Source organism: Anabrus simplex, chromosome 8 (genome assembly GCF_040414725.1).
Source record: "Anabrus simplex isolate iqAnaSimp1 chromosome 8, ASM4041472v1, whole genome shotgun sequence".
Lineage (NCBI taxonomy): Eukaryota > Metazoa > Arthropoda > Insecta > Orthoptera > Tettigoniidae > Anabrus > Anabrus simplex.
Genome location: NC_090272.1, coordinates 222,346,019 through 222,361,247, shown reverse-complemented (window position 1 = coordinate 222,361,247; position 15,229 = coordinate 222,346,019). Strand labels below are relative to the sequence as shown.

The window sequence follows — 15,229 nt, the reverse complement described above, 5'->3', positions numbered from 1 at the left end:
CTGGTCATACTCCCCAGTTGTATCCCCCGACCAAGAGTCTGAAGCTCCAGGACACTGCTCTTGAGGCGGTAGAGGTGGGATCCCTCGCTAAGTCCGAGGGAAAAACCGAACCTGGAGGGTAAACAGATGATGATGATGATGATGATGATAAATAAATAAACAGTAAATAAAGCAAACCCACCGAAGGGCCTTGGCCTACCAAGCGACCACTGCTCAACCCGAAGGCCTGCAGATTATGAGGTGTCATGTGGTGAGCACGACGAATCCTCTCGGACGTTATTCTTGGCTGTCTGACTGTCAGGTAGCTCCTCAAGTGTAATCACGTAGGCTGACTGGACCTCGAACCATCCCTCAGATCCAGGTAAAAATCGAACCCGGGGCCTCCGGGTAGGAGGCAGGCACTCTACCCCTACACTACGGGCCGGCACAAATAAATAAATACATAAATAAACACATAAATAAATAAATAAATAAATAAAATTAAGCAGTTTTCATGAAATTATCATGCGAGAAATGCGCGAGGAATAAGAATGAAGCGTTACAAAAATCGTAATCGAAAACACTTTTTCCTAATATTTCGTTATCTCACTGAACTTTCCCTTTAGAGGACTTCCAGTTATCCCAAATATCAACTAACAAGGGATTAATCTAGGAAGTATTTGTTTCTGATATTATCTATTTACAATGCATTTACACTGACTGACAGAGCAAATGCAACACCAAGAAGGAGTGGTCAGAACTTTATGCCAATTGCAGGGTAGACTGACGTCACTGAGGTAAGCTCATGATGTGAAATGCGCCGCTGTGCTGCGCACGTAGCGAACGATAAATGGGACACGGCGTTGGCGAATGGCCCACTTCGTACCGTGATTTCTCAGCCGACATTCATTGTAGAACGTGTTGTCGTGTGCCACAGGACACGTGTATAGCTAAGAATGCCAGGCCGCCGTCAACGGAGGCATTTCCAGCAGACAGACGACTTTACGAGGGGTATGGTGATCAGGCTGAGAAGGGCAGGTTGGTCGCTTCGTCAAATCGCAGCCGATACCCATAGGGATGTGTCCACGGTGCAGCGCCTGTGGCGAAGATGGTTGGCGCAGGGACATGTGGCACGTGCGAGGGGTCCAGGCGCAGCCCGAGTGACGTCAGCACGCGAGGATCGGCGCATCCGCCGCCAAGCGGTGGCAGCCCCGCACGCCACGTCAACCGCCATTCTTCAGCATGTGCAAGACACCCTGGCTGTTCCAATATCGACCAGAACAATTTCCCGTCGATTGGTTGAAGGAGGCCTGCACTCCCGGCGTCCGCTCAGAAGACTACCATTGACTCCACAGCATAGACGTGCACGCCTGGCATGGTGCCGGGCTAGAGCGACTTGGATGAGGGAATGGCAGAACGTCGTGTTCTTCGAAGAGTCACGCTTCTGTTCTGTCAGTGATAGTCACCGCAGACGAGTGTGGCGTCGGCGTGGAGAAAGGTCAAATCCGGCAGTAACTTGGAGCGCCCTACCGCTAGACAACGCGGCATCATGGTTTGGGGCGCTATTGCATATGATTCCACGTCACCTGTAGTGCGTATTCAAGGCACGTTAAATGCCCACCGCTACGTGCAGCATGTGCTGCGGCCGGTGGCACTCCCGTACCTTCAGGGGCTGCCCAATGCTCTGTTTCAGCAGGATATTGCCCGCCCACACACTGCTCGCATCTCCCAACAGGCTCTACGAGGTGTACAGATGCTTCCGTGGCCAGCGTACTCTCCGGATCTCTCACCAATCGAACACGTGTGGGATCTCATTGGACGCCGTTTGCAAACTCTGCCCCAGCCTCGTACGGACGACCAACTGTGGCAAATGGTTGACAGAGAATGGAGAACCATCCCTCAGGACACCCTCCGCACTCTTATTGACTCTGTACCTCGACGTGTTTCTGCGTGCATCGCCGCTCGCGGTGGTCCTACATCCTACTGAGTCGATGCCGTGCGCATTGTGTAACCTGCATATCGGTTTGAAATAAACATCAATTATTCATCCGTGCCGTCTCTGTTTTTTCCCCAACTTTCATCCCTTTCGAACCACTCCTCCTTGGTGTTGCATTGTCACTGTCAGTCAGTGTATATTATTTTTGTCCGGCTCCATGGCTAAATGGTTAGCGTGCTGGCCTTTGGCCACAGGGTTCCCGGGTTCGATTCCGACAGGGTCGGTGATTTTAACCATAATTGGTTAATTTTGCTGGCACGGGGCGTGGGTGTATGTGTCGTCTTCATCATCATTTCATCCTCAATACGACGCGTAGGTCGCCTACGGGCGTCAATTCAAAAGATCTGTATCTGGCGAGCCGAACTTGTCCTCGAACACTCCTGGCACTAAAAGCCATACGCCATGCCATTGTTATTATTATTATTATTATTATTATTATTATTATTATTATTATTATTATTATTATTATTATTATTATTATTATTATTATTATTATTATTATTATGATGCATCCTTGTGGTGTAAAGGTGACTTTCTCTTATTCGAAGGCACCTTGTATGAATTTAGCTCAGTTTTACAGCAAGACGCCCTTCCTGACAACAACCGTATTTGGAGAGGTATATTCACTATTGCGTGTTTCTGTGGTGGTTTGTATAAGGTGTGTATTAATACGAACACAGACACTCAGTCCCCGGCTGGAGGAACTAACGAGGCGTGGTGAAAATCCCCTACCCGGCTGGGAATCGAACGCGAGGTCCTCTGAACCGAACGCCAAGGAACCGGTGGATGTCCTATACTTATGATGATGATATCAGTCGTCACGTAAAAATGAACGTTGTGCGCTCACGATCACGTAAAAATGGATGCGATTATGTTCAACATCGCGGCTACCGTACAAAACTACAAGCTCGTTTGTTTTCACGTGCACACATCTGTTAACTGTAAGTTTTGCCGGTCAGTTCGCGAGCTGGACCGGCACCACTCACTGTTACTTTCTCTCACACGGTCCATGTGTTCCTCTCTTTGCAGGTTTGTTGCCCACAGCAGTGAGTGGATCATTCTGGAGTTGGAGTACTGCATCTTTCACTATCGACACCGTTCACTATGTTCATTAAAAGGTAAGTCCGCAGTCACCGCAGTCTTCATGTGTTCGTCTTTGTGTGGGCTAATCTCTGGAACCACCGAACGAATGTTAAGCCATTTCCACAGTTGTACACAACACTTATCAAGTTATACAAAACATTAATCTACAACTAAAGAAAGTCAGTGGCGATTTTAGTGAAGGAAGTCATCGAAGATAACGGCATCCGTGCATTTTCTTGTTTTATGATACCTAGATAGTCAATGATACAGCCCAAATTTGTGAAGAAGAATATTGTTGAACACGAAAAACTCTGCAAAGAAAGTCAGCCTCTGTATATTCAGTCGAAATCGCTTATAAGGACTTCGAAATGACCGCTAATCAACGGTTGTTATAGCCGATAGTCGCACAAACCGCTTTCTAATTCATTTTTTGCTGAAAATGTTATATCTGTACATTTTAGGCTGTGCAATAAAATTAAGTTAAAACTTGAAAAACCTACCAGTAAATGAAATAAGTACTGTATTTACTGGATAGTATTAGTGGAGTGGAACTGAAAAGAATTTCATTGGCTTTCGCTTGAAGAACAGGTCCATTGATTGCCACATTTGTTCTTCACTGCTTAAACCATCTCAGATGAGTCGGACTCGTTGGCTGAATGGTCAGCGTACTAGCATTCGATTCAGAGGATCCCGAGTTCGATTCCCGGCCGGGTCGGGGATTTTAATTGCTTCTGATGAATTCTTCTGGCTCGGGGACTGAGAGTTTGTGTCCTTCCCAACACTCTCCTCTTCATATTCAGACAACTTACTACACTACCAACCACCACATAAACACGGAATAGTGCTTACATTCATCCAAATAGGGTTGGCGTCAGGAAGGGCATCCGTCCGTAAAACGGGGTCAGATCCGCATGTGCGACGCAGTTCACACCCGGGACCCCACAGGTGTGGGAAAAAGTGGTAGGAAAAGAAGAAGAAGAAGATCTTTGTGATCACATTATCTGACCAGCTTGATTTTGAAAGAATTTTCTTCGAAAAGAGACCGTATGTCTACCGATTCAGCACTAGGGAGCTCAGGTATCAGGAAATAGTATAGGATTCAGACCGGACCTTTGTATTTCGCCGTTAAACGGTCTCGACTGTAGTCCGGATAACTGTACAAGTTGATGCGAGCAATGCAACATTTTTGAGGACGAGTTTCTTTGGCAACCTTTTCTGAAATTGAGATGAAAACAGTAAAACAATCTCCGCACAGCACTTCTAACGAATATGACGCACCTAATTGGATTTGCCAATGTGAATATAATCCCCCTTATCGTCCATTGTCCGTTTGTTATAGGGATCATCGCTGTTTGATTATCGCTCGTAAATCTTCGCTGAAGATAGTGAGGAAGGTTGTCACTAATGGCTTGTCAAGCCCTGACCTTGTCTCAAGCGCTTGCCATCAGAAGATTCGAACTAGGAGGTCCTATAGCTATGGTCATGATATCAACAGTCACATAAAATTACAAACTTGCTTCATCTTCCTGATCCATCGCTGCTGATGACCACGCAGTTTTCCATCTTATAAGAACAGTTGCGACATGAACTATGCCCAGCTAGTTCGTTACCATGACGGCTAAAATACTATTTCCACGCCAGCGATGCTCGCTATTTATGGAGGACTTAGTAATAAATATTATCTAAATTCCATTGTAATAGCTTGTGCACGAAAACGACTCTATATATAACACTCTGGAAACTGCATGGTCTACAACATTTATTATGTACAAGTTTTTGATTGAACTAATATTTGCGGAGATATTTTGAGGTTTGTGAAAAACGTATTAATCGTGAGTTTCTCCGTTATTGTTGGCCGTGAGGGTAAAATTATAGAACATATAAGATTGGTAATTATCTTGTTCATAAGGTTTCGATCAACCAACATTTCATTCACCACCGATCTACATTTAGGGCGGTCGGCCACATATATGATTCCCTATCTGTCGTTTGCCTTGTCTTTTCTTAAATAATTTCAAAGATGTTGGAAACTTATTGAATATCTCCCTTAGTAAATTATTCCGATCCCTAACTCCCCTTCTTTCTTTCTTTCTTTCTTTCTTTCTTACTTTCTTTCTTTCTTAATCTGTTTACCCTCCAGGGTTTGTTTTTCCCTCGGACTCAGCGAGGGATCCCACCTTTACCGCCTCAAGGGCAGTGTCCTGGAGCGTGAAACATAGGGTCTGGGATACAACTGGGGAGGAGGACCAGTACCTCACCCAGGCGGCCTCACCTGCCATGCTGAACAGGTGCCTTGTAGGGGGATGAGAAAATTGGAAGGGATAGACAAGGAAGAGGGAAGGAAGCGGCCGTGGCCTTATTTTAGGTACCACCCCGGCATTTGCCTGGAGGAGAAGTGGGGAAACCATGGAAAACCACTTCAAGGATGGCTGATGAGCGAATCAAACATCCTTCTACTCACTTGACCTCACGAGGCTGAGTGGACCCCGTTGCAGCCCTCGTACCACTTTTATATTTCGTGGCAGAACCGGGAATCGAACCCGAGCCTTCGGGGGTGGCAGCTAATTACACTAGCCACTACACTACAGAGGCGGACACTCCCCTTCCTACAAATTAATATTTCTCCCAATTTGTCCTCTTGAATTCCAACTTTTTCTTCATATTCTGATGTTTTCTACTTTTAAAGTCACCATTCGAAGCTTATTCGTCTACTAATATCATTCCACGCCATCTCTTCACTGACAGCCTGGAACATACCACTTAGTCGAACAACTAGTCTCCTTACTCCCAAGTCTTCCCAGCGCAAAGTTTGCAACATTTCCGTAACATTGCTCTTTCGTCCCAAATCACCCAGAACAAAACATGCCGCTTTCCTTTCGACTTTTTTCCTAGTTCTCAAGTCAAGTAATCCTGGCGAGGGTTCCTTACGCTGGAACCATATTCTAGTTGTTGCCTTACCAGAGTTTTACTTGACCTCTCCTTTACATATTTACTAAATCCATAACACCCTCATAACCATGTGAAGATATCTGTAACGTTTATGTGATTACCCCGGTGAAGATCTTTCCTTATATTAACACCTAGGTACTTATAGTGATCACCATTAGGAACTTTCACCCCGATCATCATCATCCTACCATTGCCTGCTGTCCATCTCACAACATTATCGAGGTCGTTATGTACAATGTTTCTGCACAAGAAATATTAACCAAGATGTTAAAGCAATGAGTTCCTGTTTTAGTACCCTCTCCCCTCTAATATTGCTACGCCACTGCATGCTAAGTATGTAAGGCCTGTATAGCCCGATATCCCTCAACTTAATTCCTTTCGAGAAATGTTGACAAACAGTTTTCCTTTAATGTCAGAAAAAAAAGACGGAAAAAACAGGAAAAAATTGAATTGAACATATTTTTTACTTTTTTTGTGTGTAATCCGAGATTAACGCCAAGTGTGCAACAAGAATTTGAAGTGTACAGACAAAAATTGTGTTAATTACAGTCTAAAACGCCTAAATACGTCGCGAATGGTGTTCCAGCAAACCAAGATACGTCTATCCACGGTACTTTTTTTTGTTTTTTTACAATTTGCTTTACGTCTCACCGACAGAGATGGGTCTTATGGGGACGATGGGATAAGAAAGGGCTGGGAGTGGGAAGGACGCGACCATGGTGAGAAAATGGGAAATTACGGAAAACCATCTTCAGGGCTGCCAGTGAGTTTCGAACCCACTAACTCCCGAATGCATGCTCACAGCTGCGCGACCCTAATTGCACGTTCAGCTCTCTCGGTATATACATGGTACTAGTTCAAGCAGTCCTGTTGTATGGGTGAGAGATATGGACACCTCTACAGAGCAAATTTGTTCGTTTGAAAGGAAGAATTGAAGGAAGATACATCATCCGATCTAGAACAGAGACCAGAAGATGGTAAAAAAGGCACAATGATGGACTGTCCCTGCAGCTTGAGAAAACCGATATTGAGAGGTTGATCACAAGACAAAGACTAAAGGGTACTCGCCCCAACCACGTATTTACTCATCAGCCAACTGGATGACTTCCAAGAGGTCACCCAAGGACAAGGTGGAAAGACAAGAGTACTGTTTACACTGGAACAACTCGAACCAATAGCCAACATTGAGTATGCGCGAGGAGTAAATGAGCCAACATCTGTGACAAATAGTTATCATGTGAAGTATCGTACATATCTTCTCAGGATTGAACTGGAATTTTACTAGCTTTTGTATGTTTATACTTCTGCCGTCGGCCTAAATGGCCTGTTCAAGTGTAATGAATGATGATGTTGATGATGATTGTGATTGTGATTGTGATAAATAAATATTCTCTTCACACAACATTTACGAATTAGGGATACACTACAAAGATTATATCGGAATACGTTAAATTAAAATATATCGACTTTTTTGTAAATCAGCGAACACTGGTTGAATAGGCGCGGCTGTCAGTCAGTGGGTGTCTTAGTGGGTTAGCAAATATACCAAGTGGCCTTCCAGTGCCTTACTTTCTACTGAGAAGTGTCCCGCATGCACTAATGATAAATGTGATATGTATATTTTCGCAGAAGAGATAACAACCGGACCGTTCACTAGCTGCATGTTCCTCAGCGCCACCTATCAAATGCAGCCCCTTGCGTAAGTAAGCCTCGTTTTCGAACGCATAATAGTAGGCTGGTACTTGTACAGTAGCACAACAGTTGCTGACAACACATCGGCAAAGGCTGATGTGCTCAGCGACGACCAATGCATAGGCATCATTTAATCTATGAAGAATCTGGTCGGAATGCAGCCGAAATTCACAGAGGGTATGCACAGGAGTTTGCAAATAGCCACCTGCCTTGTATACACGTATTTTAGCGAACAGAGTTGCAAATAAGAGCAAATGAATAGTTAGAGGCACATACAAGGAACTTTTTCGTAGAGTGGAATGTCTCTTTATTTTCTGCATTTTTTTACGTGTTTACAAATGCACCCTGTTACAGAACGTGTGTAGTAAAATGAGTGTTATCTGTTTCACATGCAAAGTACAGCACGTTGTAGAGCTCCTTTGTAAACCAACGGCTAGGCATCCCGTTCATCACTAGCGCATGTGGGACACTTATAAGTAGAAACTACGGGGCTGGAGGGCCACCTGATATATAAAGCAACAAAATGTGTGCACTAATTTCTTGTATATTATTTACCTGTATAATTTATGATTACCTTTTTACTATGTATATTTTGTGTACCATTAACTATTTTACAGAGTTAGCAAAGTTACAAAATCAGACTAAATACTCGTCATTTTAACTTGGAGTTTAGGTGATGAATGAGGCTGCTCCTGAAGTTGCGATAGTTTGCCGGTTGGATTGTCTAGGGCACTGTGGTGCTGAGACTTGATTCATCTTTCGCTGAAAACTTTTCTGCATAGAAGCAAGTGCACCGAAGTTCAATTTATTAAAATAGAAGGTAGACTTTAAAGTGTCGGAATTTGTAAATGATTTCTCTGATCAGTCAGGGTTTAGTGAACTAAATTCACAGTCACATTCAGCCATAGATAGTGAAACGGGAATGTGACAGCGACATTCATTATCAAAGTATTTCTGGTGCATACGAGCGCAACTCGTAACAACAGCTGTACGAGAGATTTGGAAAGACCGCTGTGCGCGCAGGTGACGGATGTATCAGCAATGCACGCAACCTGCTCGCTGATGGAAAACCAGCCAAGGACATATGACGTAGCCATCTAGCATTCGATTCCTTCCATCTCATGATTTCCAGAACCGAATGTGATACGAAAATTTCAATTACATGATCGTGTACCCCATAAGAACAGTGGGTAGAATAACAAATTTCATTAAAATCGGCGATGGGATAACCGAGACACTGAAGGTAGAAGATTGACGAATCAGAAGCCACGATTTCCGGACTACGGGAATAACAGGAGCTAGCTGAGTTAGCTTATATCAGTCTCTGTGTGTCGGTGTGCGGGCCAGCTGTGGAAGATATCGGTCAGAGATTGTTACTCTGTTCGGCAGACGGTAGTTGTGTTTACGGAAAGTACAAGTGTTCGCGACTGTGGACGTACAAATTTCTAAGTGTCGAAGGTGAAAATTTTGACCTCTATTTTCGTGCGAGGTAGGAAGTGATATAATAGTTTGAGTCGTCAACAGCTATAGACTTGTGTATTAAAACTTGAACAGTTCGAGTAATTAACATTCTTGAGAACGGAACTAAATTCTCCGAGCAAGTAATCATAAATTATCAACTTGCACAAACTGGGCGGACTCGGCACATAATAGTTTATCGTCGCGTTATGATACATATTCAGGGAAGTGATAGTTCAGTTACAAACGAGACCATTTGACTCATGTCAGTCTTTCGCAACGAACTGTATCATAATAATTTCTAAAGGCTGTGTCGTTCGTTTGTTGGACAGTGTTAATTGCTTTCCTTCGAACTATGCTGATCACGTTATAATCATGCCTTTTAGGTTCTTAGTGACATAATTTATTTCGTAAAAACTGTGCTTTAATAATGTTACGGAGATATCCGTGGTAGGTAGAGGTGAAAGAAGGTGCGGGTGTGAATGGGTTTCAAGCTACGAATTTAACGTGCAATGTAAAATTAATTTAAAATTTAACTAGGTTATATTTTCTTTTCAAAAACAAGAGATAACAATCATAACAGGTACAGAGTAGCAAAAATGTAGGTACAATATTACTGGATTCGGGCTCAGTGCCCTTACTTCATAACTCTTGGGCCATCAGCCCCGCCTTACTCCAAAAAAAATTTTTAGCCAAGGGGCAGAAAACCCCATTCATGCCCAGGAGCACTGGCTCCAAACATTACACATAAAGCCTGCACGAGGCATACAGAAACAAATTTCAAAGAGCGATCCGCTCTCAAAATTGTAAGCCTATCACAAGGCCACACCAAACTCTACCTTCAAGCTGTCCTTCCAAGGACGTATTCACAGGGGTAAAATACCCAACCTACGGAGGTCTATTACATGAAAAGAAGGTTGATTACATGACCTCTGAAATAACAATTTGAGAGGAGGCGAACTTGCACTCCTAATACACTTTGTTTTTAAAACCTAATCTGGCTCTGGGCCACTAACGCAAGGGCTAATCCCATACTACAGAGGTGACTTAGAGAAGAACACTTTACATTACATAAACGAAGAATAGTTTGAGAAAATAAGTTCACCTCAAAACAAATGTGAGTGGGAGCTCGAGAGGGTAGCACTCTCTATCCCAATATGTAGCTTTACAAGAAAAAGGTGAAAAGAGTAATTACATTTTAGGAAAAGGTTACATGATGGAAATGCTTCGAACCCGCCGCGAGTGTTAAACTGCCGACCTAGCAAGAAAAGAAGTTATTAATAGACCATTACCTGGTGTTGAACGGCTGAAGAAGAAAGAGGCGCTTCCCGCCTCCTGCTATGTACTTAATACACTGAAAGATGGAACAGAAGTGGCCCGGAGACCCTAAAATCAGCAGTTTATATACTCTCGCGGAAGTTTCTAGGCGTTAGGGGAATGAAAACACCCGCCCACAATGTTTTTATTGGATAGGACCCCGCAATCGATTCAAGTTGGGGGAAGATACATCTGATTGGATAGAAATTAATTTAAGAAATTCGGGATTGGCTACATGCAAAACAAGGGGAAAGAGAGGGGTATACAGCCAACTTAAACAATAACAGAAAGAAATTTAGCAAAGAACAAACATTTGAAACAAAAATTTCTTCAACAAAATAGTTCTTTGACTCCGCACTAGGTTGCACTATTGTTGATCTTCAGTAGTGTCCTCTAGAAGAGAAAGTTCACACTTCTTACTTCAAGCTAAACAAAAACACATCAAAAGTGACACAGTTCAAAAACTCAAAATTTTCCACGTGGTGACATCTTCTGAGAAAGTAGAGAATTAATAGAATAGATAAAGTTCAACCTTCCTCCAGAAGAGGAGTTTCAACTGGCGCAACTTTTAAATAAACGGTGTAGAGGTGTACCGCCCGGTACAGACCTCCCCCCCCAAAAGTTCCTCCAGGGGCGACACATGAAATCAGTTTGAAACAAAGTCCAAGTAATGATGTTGATACGAAGATAGATAGCAGAAGCATTTACAAGATTTCTTAATTCAGTTTCAAAATGTTGTTGTTGCAGGTGAATGAAAGTCTTTATGTTTGTAGAATTTGAATTTCTGAAGATAAACTTTTAATACTTAAAGGTGAAGAAAAATTTTGCAATGTCCACCAAATATTGTTGTTGAATTCCCAAGTGTAGTTATTGCTTATGGTGACTGTCCATGTAGTTGATGTAGATTGAGTCGGATGGCCAGACCGGCCGTTGCAGCTTGCGTCCAACGGAGGCCGCTCGGACCCCTCAAGTACCCTGAGATACCGCTCGCCCGCACTATGAGGGGAGCAGAGGTGTTGAAGTACGCCGCGCCCGCGGTGAACAGATACAGGTTGCGGGCATGTAGCAGGACGTGCGCCGCACATCAGCCTTGGCCGGGAGGAGAGCTCCGGCTCGCCGTGCACATGTCGTCTTCGCTGGAGAGGAGGGGGCCCATCCCCCTCCCCAGTCGCTGCACGGCGCTGCGCGGCTGCGGGGGCGCTGAAACATTAAAGCTAGGCGGCAGAATTGTGTTGGACTATCATCTTCTTTGAGGGTACAGGCTTGAGGAGAGTTTGAGGGGCCAGCGGCGTGTAGATATCCATGGCATTTACTATAATGAAGCCACAGTGTAAGGTGGAGCAGGAGACGGGAGCGTGGTAATGGCCGTGGCAAGAACAGGATGGCAGTTTAACGGGTCGGGGCAGGTTTTACACAAGGCTTACATCTAAAACCAAAATATTACAGAAGGGGCAGAATGCCTTAAAAGTGAAACTCAAAAAATATAACCTTCATATCCTTTCAAAATAATATGAAGCAAGTTAACACAGAAATTACACCGGTTTCACCTGGGACAGGTGAACTCTAAATATCCTCTCGGTGGCTGGATTACTTAGCAATAAGGTAACCGGCGTAAGAAAATCGAGAATGATACAAGGCCCATGAAATCTGGGGGGCAAGCTTGCCCGCGGGAACAAAATTTTTGACCATAACCTGGTCACCTACCTTCAAAGTGGTGGGTCTCCGTCCACGATCATACCTTTCCCTAACCTTTTCATGAGACACTTTAAGATTGGCTTTAGCCTTCTTCCAAAGATCTTTAATGTTATCCGGATCTATTGTCTCGGGGAGAATGTCATTCAAAGACCAGAGGTTAGAGAGCGGCGAGTTGGGAACAAACTTGAACATCAAAGAAGCTGGAGTAAATTTGTGTGATTCATGGACCGCCGAATTCAAAGCAAAAGCTAACCAATGCAGGGACGTGTCCCACCTAGAATGATCTTCATGATGATAGGCAATAAGTGCGGACCTGAGATTACGGTTAACCCGTTCAGCCAGAGATGGTTGAGGGTAATAAGCAGAAGTAGTTACATGAGAGATGGACAAGTCAAAACAGAATTTACGAAATAAATTAGATGTAAAAGCCTTAGCATTATCAGATACAATGTATTGGCACGGACCAAAAGAAGCGAAAATAGAATTTAAGCAAGTAATGGTTGACTGAGCGGTAGCCAGCTTAGTCGGAAATAACCAGGAAAATCTTGTAAAACCATCCACACACACAAAGATGAACTTGTTGGCATTACCCTTTGACTGGGGAAAGGGTCCCACATAATCAATATACAGGCGTTCCATGGGGCGCGACGCTTGATGAGAAGACAAAAGACCTACTTTAGTGGATATGGTGGGTTTACTGATCAAACAAGATTTACAAGCTTTTACAAATAAGATGTACAATATAATAGGTTAGGATCCACCTTTCAATACTCCGTAATAAGATGGTAAGAAGTAGTTACAACCTGTTTAATGGGACCGGTTTCAACACATTTTAAGTGTCATCATCAGCCAATTTTCGAAGATCTTAAAACAACTAGCACATTGAATACAGGCAAAAAATTAACAATGTATCATAACGTAGCAATTCAGTAAATGTTCAAAACACAATAATCACAGTCAAGAGAGTAAACAGAACATCACTATCTTGCGCCGAAAACAAATATAGCTGAAGTTCATAAGCAGGTCAAATATTCGCTTATGTAAAGTCGTTGCTAGGCAGGTCTTGTAGGCATTTGTTTTTCCGGCCGAAGAGCAAAAGGTGACGTGAATGAAGTCTTAGGAAAACAGTATAGGATTTAATTTCGTCAAATTTCAAAGTGGATATATAGGTTTTATAAAATAATTTAAAACGTTAAAAAAGAATAAAGCAAAATAAAAATATATTTAAAAAAAAAAAATAGGGAGAAATAATGAAAGAAATACGAGGTTCAACTCGAAACAACTTGCCGTAGTAATTGATAAAGAAATGATAAATAGAGAAAGGGGGGACGTTAATTAGAGGGTGGTGATGGTGGTGGTGGTGGTGGTGGTGGTGGTTATTGTTATTAGAGGAAATATAATTGGGCAAAAATCCTTAATATAATATGAATTCGAAGAAAAAAGAAAAAAGAACCGACACTTCGAAAAATGAAGATATCGGTTAAAGGAAGACAAGGGCCACGAAGGGCGTGAAAATGAAAGACTCCCTAGCCCTCGCAAACCTAATAGCATCGGGGTCGGAAAAGAACAAGAATTGACCAAGGGAGGTCGGACAGGATAGATGAAAGTGAGGAGCCTGGCACAAGTAAGTGGAAGCAATGCCAGGACTCAGCTAAGGGCCCCTTGGTCGCCAATCCACGCTCTGAAGTTCAGAGCCCCTGGGGGATGGAGGATGGGAAGGAAAGAAAAAATGAAAAAATGGAAGGGATCCGATACTTCGAAAAATGAAGATATCAGCCAAAGGAAGACAAGGGCCACGAAGGGCGTGAAAATGAAAGACTCCCTAGCCCTCGGAAAACTAATAGCGTCGGGGTCGGAAAGGAACAAGAGTTGACCAAGGGAGGTCGGACAGGATAGATGAAAGTGAGGAGCCTGGCACAAGTAAGTGGAAGCAATGCCAGGACTCAGCTAAAGGCCCCCGTGGTCGTCAACCTACGTTCCGAAGTTCAGAACCCCTGGGGGATGGAGGGTGGGAAGGAAAGAAAAATGGAAGGGATCTGATACTTCGAAAAATGAAGATATCAGCCAAAAGAAGACAAGGGCCAACGAAGGGCGTGAAAATGAAAAACTCCATAGCCCTTCGGAAACCTAAAAGCGTCGGGGTCGGAAAGGAACAAGAGTTGACCAAGGGAGGTCGGACAGGATAGATGAAAGTGAGGAGCCTGGCATAAGTAAGTGGAAGCAATGCCAGGACTCGGCTAAGGGCCCCGTGGTCGCCAACCCACGCTCCGAAGTTCAGAGTCCCTTGGGTGAGGAGGAGGAGAACTAAGGAGGATCAAGGGGGGTGTTGCGGAAGGGGGAAGTGGCATGAGAGGGTGTTGTGTAAATTGTGAAAGATTGATTCCTTATTTGTTGACTTCAGGTTATTTAAAAAGGAGATGAGAAAATCGAAAAGGGGATTGGGTTTCTCAGAAATATCATTCAGATTAAGATTTGGATTGAAAAACTGGTCAAGGTGTATAAAACAGTTTTCGGTGATGTCTAGGAGAGGGCCTTTATTTAGAGTGCTGAGAATTTCAATATCCTGGTTTATTGTAGTGAAAGCATGTTTTGTGTCATGTATGTGTTGTCCCACTGCCGAAAATCTGTTGTGTTTTATTGCATTAACGTGTTCAAAGTACCTAATTTTGAAGTTGCGACCAGTTTGACCTATGTAAGAAGAATTGCAGTTGTGGCACTTAAAACGGTATACGCCTGATTTAGAAAAGACACTTGTTCTATTTAAGGAGTGGGAATTATGTAATAATTCAAGGTTTCTATTATTAGTTCGAAAAGAAATCATAGTATTATGTTTTTTGAAGACATTAGCTATACTATAGGTATTTGCATTGAATGTGAATGTGGTGTAAGCAGCTGGTTTGGGAATATCTTTTAAGAGTGTTGTGTTAGGGCGGTGTCTAAATTTGTTAATGATTTGTTCAATAAAATAAGAATTATAACCGTTAAATTTGGCAATAGAGCGGATGATGTTTAGTTCTTTATTTAAGTTATCCTTTGATAGCGGAATTTTGAAGGCGCGGT

At 43.2% G+C, this 15,229-nt stretch overlaps 1 protein-coding gene across 4 annotated transcripts in view; it reads left to right on the top strand.

The window, feature by feature from the left end:
- LOC136879011 (scoloptoxin SSD14) overlaps window positions 1-15,229 on the top strand; it is a 300,668-nt gene that overhangs the window by 166,092 nt on the left and 119,347 nt on the right. For all 4 annotated transcript variants that reach the window (XM_067152702.2, XM_067152701.2, XM_067152704.2 and 1 more), the window contains one exon: window positions 3,005-3,093. In XM_067152702.2, the coding sequence (XP_067008803.2) occupies window positions 3,080-3,093 (14 nt within the window). In that variant the 5' untranslated portion in view covers window positions 3,005-3,079. The remainder of the gene's footprint in view (window positions 1-3,004; window positions 3,094-15,229) is intronic.